We start from the raw sequence: 7,601 nt of genomic DNA, 5'->3' as shown, positions 1-7,601 counted from the left end.
ATTGTGCTTTGCAAAAGCTAGTAGCATTTATTCATGGTTTGAAAAGCTTATGCTGGAAAAAATGAAGCTCTAACATTTCTACTTTGCCTTTTAAGTTTAATTTTTAAATTTACTTTTCGGAAAGTCTGAGAAGTGTTAAAAAAGCGATGAACACTGCTTAATGTAGGCTATAAAAAGGGCTGTTCTGTAATTAAGCCTGCTGAATTTGTATTCATTCACACTAATCTAATTATTACTTTCTTTGAATGCTCTGCTGTGAGTCAAAATAAGCTAGTGCTGGATTTGAGAACCACAGAGTGAGAAAAGTAAGCAAAAACTGCAAAAAGATTTTTGTGCATCTTTTGAGTTTCATGAGACTATAGCAGACTTTGTGTAGAGAAATAACACCGCAAATGGATTTAAGAAGATTGCATGGTTCTGCTTTTAAGCATGCTTTCCATTATGAGTAATGACAGATTAACCTGTGCTGCGCTAGTGGTTTCTGAGGTTGAGGAATGGTGGAACCTCAGTCCATTTGCACCTGCAATGAGCAGCGAGTCCATTAGCCAAAGGAACTGAAACGTCGCAATTCCATGGCATCTTTTTAAAACGAAAAATCATACTGTGTTGATTAAGTGATTTTGCATCTGTAAAGATATAGCAGCCGATACTTCAGTTTCAAAAGGAACTAATGCACATGCACAGTAACCATTCTGAACAAAAGTATTCAGATTGCCAGTCCTGTGCTTGAAACAGTTATGCTTCTTGGCATGCAGAAACATGAAAGTAGAATAATATATGTTCCTATTTAACTACTTTTAAGTAGCCATTCTTCCTTGTGTCACATAGCTTGGCAATAGGTAGGAGAGATCTTAGTCCGTTGGCTGTTCAGTGTTGGCTACGGTACTGGAAATTACAAAGATGGCGGAACATATATTCACATTTTCCAAGTAGAATTGTGTATTGGGAGACTTGTAAAGATATTGACCAAAGGAGCCTCAGGCAAATGCTTAATTTATTCACAGAACTCAAATTTTGCATGTGTAAGGCACACCAGTGGAAGCTAATGTGTTTTATATATTTATATTATGTTTAATTTTCATGTACTCCAGCTTTTTACTCAAACTCTTCTCATCTCATTGCCGAGTATCTACTCCTGTTGTTGTCCATGCTTGCGTATAGCAAAAATGATTAAAACCTGACCAGACATTGACCTTTTCCTGTCTGCACTTGATGTATATTTTCACACATGCACGTATTGTGATAGTGTCTAGACTAATTGCAGACTGAGAGGAAGACATCTTTACTCCACAGAAATATTTTGTTTGTGGCACATACTGAGAGCACTACATACATGTAATTTCTGATGTCAGCACTCTTCTGTCACTTCATTGTGTATATATATTTATATATAAATGTAAATTGATTTCTAAGATACATAAAATTTCAAATTACATTCTAAAATATTTATTTTAAAATATTAACATCTTAAAGATTTAATTGTGAAATTGAGAAGCTGAGCAAAAAAAAAAAAGTCAGAAAAAACCCACAAACCAGTGTGAAACGTTGCTCTAATAACTTTGATAAATAGCAGTGTGTAATTTGTGATGGTTCTGCGCTAAATGCTGCACTGGAGGAGACATTGCCTCTGCCTTGAGCATTTTACAGGAATAGGGCTTGATCCTGCATATTATAATGGTGATTGGTCATAGTTTAAGTACAAGGTTAACACAAAGAAGCAGAATAAGGAAGTTCAGGGGAACTCACTCTTGTGTAATCAAAAATGGGGCTGGGCACTTGACTTACAGCAGTCCCATAGCAGGAGTGACATCAGATAGTGGAGAGCATAAGTAAATGTCTTTTTTTCCAATCCATGGCATTGCCATTTTCACCACCAGTTTTTGAATTCAAGAGGAGTAAAGGATGGAAGGGACAAGAGGTCTGAATTCCCATCTCTGCAGTGCCGCGCACTGTGCTCAGCTCTGTGCTTTGCCACAGCCCCTGGCTGACAGGTGTTTAGGTTTAATGTGGAACCAAAAGCATTTTACTCAATCCAATCTGCCACAGGATTTGCAGGATTAAGGCCTAAATGGATAAATTGTCTAAAATGAAAGGACGGACTACATCATTAAGTGAAAGATGATTTGGTACTTCCATAGAATAACTCTATATGAGCTATTCTTTTTCCTGGCCTTTTATTCATTTGGTGACAGAAAAGTTACATCCTTAGCTCTCCCCTCATCACCTGTTTATATTAGCATGCCTGTTAGATTGCCGATGAGATGCTCACTGTCAAGTCACTTATGTTTTTATACGTTTATTATTAATTTGGGCGCGTTGCAGCACCGTACTGTAGAAGATGGTCTGGAGTAGCATGGCAGCATGCAGAGCAATGAACTGTGATTCATTTGGAAGACTTGAGATGGACGTTCTGGTTTGAAGTGAGACTCGATAGCAAAGGTTATGGGAGGTGCTAACAGAGGCTCTTTGCTTTGCAGTGCTGCAAGGAGGAGCGCTGGATGGAGTCTACAGGCTGGTCCAGTTTCACATTCACTGGGGATCCTGTGAGGGGCAAGGGTCTGAGCACACTGTGGATGGTGTGAAGTACGATGCAGAGGTAGGACATGCTTCACTCTCTCCAGTCTTCTGTGTATAAAATACTTTTATTTTTTTAAAATATTTCACCACAGTAGTAGCTTCCCTATGACAAGAGATTGTGGAGGTTACCATAGGAGATTTTGGCTTCCCAGAAAAGGACAGGACTGTTTTTTAAAAACTGTCTAGATTGCAGATCAGATCTGTAGTTATTGTGTCTTCCCTGCCTCTTCTGATGCTGGCAATCATGTATTTCAGTGTTGGTAAGAACAGGACATATAGCAATAAACTGCTACATCAAAATCCTGCAGACTGCATGTGGGGAAGATTCGTGCTGAAGATAACAGGAGATTCACCACACTAAAAGCAGAGTGATACTGCCACAGTTTGTGTTTAAAACTCATCTGGGAATAAGAGTGAGAAGCAAAATAAAATGCATGACAGAAATCTCTTGGCATAAATTAAATTTGAAAGTAGATGAATGATTCAACATATTCTTAACTGTACACAAAAGTTTTTAAAGCTCAGCAGTAAGACACCATCTGCTCTTAATATTTAATAAATTACTTCCCCTTGCATTCTCATTTGTGAAATACTGTGGATGGACTATCATCTTCATAGTGCTTCTTGTTTTCTTGCTCCTAGCTCCATATTGTTCACTGGAATGTAAAATATGGTAAATTTGCTGAAGCTGTGAAGCATCCTGATGGTTTGGCTGTGGTAGGCATCTTCCTGAAGGTTAGTTGAACTTTTTGTTTTGTACCATTTGCATGAGTCCAGTGTGTTCATTGTGTTGCAGGAGGCCCTAAGAGCCTAGAATACAGAATAAGGCAGCATTATATTATACTGCCTAAACCCATAGCAGACTAGGTGGTGCTCCAAATTCTTGGCTTTCTCTGCATATAAAAATTGTACAGGAGCCATGGAGCACAATTGCCATCCATCGCTGTGGCAGCCCTGTAGCAGCATTATTGCCTTCATCATGACAGTGACACTGCCAGACTCCTGTCAGTGAAAGTTTTTGTGCATAATTGACAGAAGTTATGTGTGTATGAATCTGCAGGAGGCCCATCCTAAAAACCGCCTCTTTTCCTTTTCCTGTCAGTGTTAAATGTCCAGAGCATTTTGTCTAAGTGGAATTGTCTTCATAGCTAGTTGGGGAAGGTGACTGTGCCTCAGCAGCGTATACACGGTCTTGGCCTCAGTGTATTTTATTGGGAGGGTAACTTCTATGAAAAAGAACAGCTCAAGGCCAAAAATAAATCCACACACTGTAACAGAAAATAACTTTATTCTGTCTGATGTCCTTGGCTGACCCATTTGTGCTGACTGTCAACTGGCATGATTTTACAGAGACCGTTCCAGTCACTTTTGCTTTAATAACTCCTGTTATGAAATGAAGTGTTGCGGGGAAAATGTTTCTTTGAGAACTGTAACAGAAAACTAAAGGTGTCATGAGAGCGTATGGTTATTTTCTTTTCATATGGTTCATGTTGCAGGTAGGAAATGCCAGACCTGAAATACAGAAAGTTGTGGATGCTCTGAACTCCATTCAAACTAAGGTAATATTTGCTTTCTGTGTTCATTGACACCAGTCACAGCAGTGCTGTGTTGTCTTCTTCCAAATGTGGATTTTTCGCTTCTTCCCAGTCTGCTGCGAGTATGAAAGTAAAACAAGTTTTCCTGATGCTCCAGTAAAGAAATTAAAATGAAGTTGTGGCAGAGGGCAGGGAATGCTAGAAAGGATGAAAATGTTTTATCTCTGTGACTACATTTTCTGTCTTTTAACTGCATTTAAACTTCCAGAGTAGCATTCATCTCCCTAATCCAAACTACTCTTCTATGTGCCTTTTCTAGTCTGTAGTGACAGATGAAAAAGGCCCTTCCCCTCATCTCTGCATCAGTGGGATAAATTTCATTCCTCCAAGAGGACATGCTTCTCTTGGCTATTTCTAGACAAAGTCCAGATAAGAATTTTGATCAGGATATATAACTCGTAAGGAAAAAAAGCCTTTCTGTATTTTAAATACTGTATGAAGCATGTGTGTGATCTTACTGAGCTGAATAATGGGAAACTGAAAGTACATGCTGAGTAATTAGGTACCTTTGTAGTGGGTAAAGGCTTGTACCAATGAGAAATGTGGGCAGGAATGGTGAAGAATGAGACTACACTGTCATCTTTGTCATCAGGCCCCCTTTAAGGTAAATAGATGTTGGCATTTACTTTAATGGACTGACTTTAATGGACTGACACTCCCAAAGGTTTTCCCAGGTTTTATATTTCCAGTACAGTCAGTGTACATGGCATCTGAAATCTAATTGGTCCTTCATGCAACATCAAATCATATGTCTAGGAGCACGGAACATAAAGTCAGCATTTAAAATGAGAACCTATGCCTTGAAAGTCTGACAAGAAGTACATTGCTCAAAGTCTTTAATCCCAAATGTGCTGCAGGAGGCACTCAGCACTTCAAGAAAATCTTCATTTCTGCCCTTCTCCAGACATGGAGCTTCCTGTAGGAGATGTCACTACTGCAAGCCCAGCGTGCTCCTGTGGTCTCTCCCCTGACTAACATTATCCTATCTACTTTCTTTACTGTAGGGAAAGCAAGCTTCCTTTACAAACTTTGACCCCACTGGACTGCTTCCAGCATGCAGAGACTACTGGACATACCCAGGCTCACTGACCACTCCCCCACTGCTCGAATGTGTGATCTGGCACGTTCTGAAGGAGCCCATCACTGTCAGCCCCGAGCAGGTATGAATAGTGCCAGTCGATGTGCACTGGAGTCAGATTGATTGCTTCAGTTCAGCCCTCCTGGTGATCTCTGAAGTGGCAGTTTATGTTACTGCAGAGCTGTGCAGGGTACTAGCTAGCATCACATGTCAAAAATACGTGTCAGAGTGGTTATCTTCGTCTGGCAGGACTGCTTCTGTGAGTGGAAGTGGAGTTTGTTGTAAAATGTAAGGCCTTCCTTTGTTTGGACACAGAAAATTAGGGGGATTTAAAAAATTTAATTGGGCTTTCTATATATATGGTTAGAGCTGTCATGTGGCAAAAATCTGGGGAAATGCATGAAAGGACCATTTACAGAGTTAGTCTAGCATGTATTGTGAGCATCAGCAGGTTTGCTGTACATACACACATGTCCTATCTGGGTATACTTGCCCTGAAAATACCAGGTTTACCAAGCATCTGAAGAGCATGTATTCTGCATCTGCAGTCTTACACCATAGATCTGTAGTTGGTTTGTTGATCTTCCAGCATTTCCAGGACACAGAACTCATTTTACAAATTCTGTTCAGGACAGAACAGACTGGGAAATCCCACGCGGAATTGTGACAATCCTAACAAAACTGCATTGTTTGGAAGAGGCAAAACTTGCAGATTTCAGATGTCTGCTGCCTGAAGAACAACATTATTTTGTTAAGCAGCTTGAGGACAATAGAAGCTTCCTAGTAGGAAGGAGCTTGTGCAGATTAAGTCACTCCTGGCCCTAGCTTTCTGCACCATCCATTGATGAAATTACACAGAGGCAAGATTCTTTCCCTGGGTTCACATCTGTGTGCTTGGGAGATATAAATAGAATCTAGAGCCTATAAATATAAAGTAGCCCTGAAGGGCTTTAGTTTACCCTTCAAACTCTTAAATCTCTTTTATTAATAGCAGGCATGCTAATAATATACACATAATTCTAGGGGGATTATTCAGCTGATGTGAAAAAAGTGCAACTGAGCTGTTGTGGGACTTAACGTAATAAAAGAAAAGAGTAAATTACAAGGAATGACTATTGGAAATAATAATTATAGCAATGATTATCATTCATAAACTGCAAGGGAGCATTACAGTTGACACTGTTTGCTTGTTCTAAACTACTGGTATTGCTGTTGATAATCCAAGGCTGACGAATATGGTTTTATTGCAGGGCAGGAGCACGTTCACCAAAATAGAGTTGTTTTTCCTACTATGCTTACTTTAACCACCTACAAGTGGTAAAAGACACCACTTGCTTCTCCCACACACACCCCTTCATTATGCCATTGACATTTCAAAGAAGGATTTGAGATCAAAACTGTGTGTGGCAGCTTGCCTTTTCATTCCACAACTTCCCAAAACAAGAAACCAAAAGAGCACTGATACTAGGTTTAAGTTGGATTGGTGTTACAAAGAGAGATAAAAGCTGGATATTACAGCAGGGTGTAGCGAGCCCCTTATCATTTTCTGTAGTGACACAGCAGTTTCTCGTGGATGTTGAGCTCTAAACTTTGTTCCAGTCAGTCCTGAAGGTAAAGTCCTCTCCTGGGCTGGTCACTGCTGGGGGCCTTCCTCCTTGAATGAGGGAAAGCCTGGCCTGCAGCCTAGCTTGTATGAAATCCTGTATCCCACCTTCATATCTCTGTCAGCAGTTCCAGCTATCTGTGCGACATCATGTTTGGGTGGGTTATTAATTTGGCACAGTCTTTTTACTAGTTCTGGAGATGCTCACTTAGACGTGAAGATGATTTTATTGTCTCAGACTGTGCAAACACCAATTTTGCTCTAGGAACAGGCACTAAAACTTTACAGTATGCCCCTGTTGATGTTTGATGCTGTTCATGTGGAACAGCTTGAATTAATTTAGCTGCTTTAATATGACCCAAGGGTAAGTTTGGGGGTTTTGGTTTTTTTTAGTTATTTAAATATTTATTTGGTTTTTTATTTACTTTATTTCAACTGGATTAAAAAAAATTCACCTTTCAAAAGAGAAAAAAACTGTACAACTTGCAAAGGATTGTGAAAGGATTTCAGTTCAGGTCTGTATCTAGGACAAGCAACTCTTTGTGCACATTGTTCAGAAAATGTGTGCCTACGTCCTTGTTTTCTGTGCTTTCTTCTTGCTATTTGGTGGATGGGAGAGCCCGTGTCAGGGGCAGCAAATGGTGGGGGAGAGATGCAGAGCCACGCGGGTGGTGATGCCATCTCTACACCATCAGGGCTGGCGAAACTCTTGAGTTGGACCTCTGTGACCTCAGGCCCAAGGTGTACA

At 40.1% G+C, this 7,601-nt stretch overlaps 1 protein-coding gene across 1 annotated transcript in view; it reads left to right on the top strand.

Annotated features, from left to right (window-relative positions):
* Positions 1–287: 287 nt before the first annotated feature.
* The window catches only part of CA2 (carbonic anhydrase II), an 8,267-nt gene continuing 953 nt past the window's right edge, over positions 288–7,601 (top strand). Inside the window, exons 1-5 of the mRNA XM_009875917.1 lie at positions 288–305; positions 2,478–2,596; positions 3,220–3,312; positions 4,074–4,136; positions 5,177–5,332. Of these exons, the coding sequence (XP_009874219.1) occupies position 305; positions 2,478–2,596; positions 3,220–3,312; positions 4,074–4,136; positions 5,177–5,332 (432 nt within the window). The 5' untranslated portion in view covers positions 288–304. The remainder of the gene's footprint in view (positions 306–2,477; positions 2,597–3,219; positions 3,313–4,073; positions 4,137–5,176; positions 5,333–7,601) is intronic.

Source organism: Apaloderma vittatum, unplaced genomic scaffold (assembly GCF_000703405.1).
Source record: "Apaloderma vittatum isolate BGI_N311 unplaced genomic scaffold, ASM70340v1 scaffold2759, whole genome shotgun sequence".
Taxonomy (NCBI): Eukaryota; Metazoa; Chordata; class Aves; order Trogoniformes; family Trogonidae; genus Apaloderma; species Apaloderma vittatum.
The sequence above is the reverse complement of the archived record's forward strand: the minus strand, read 5'-3'. Positions and strand labels throughout refer to the sequence as shown.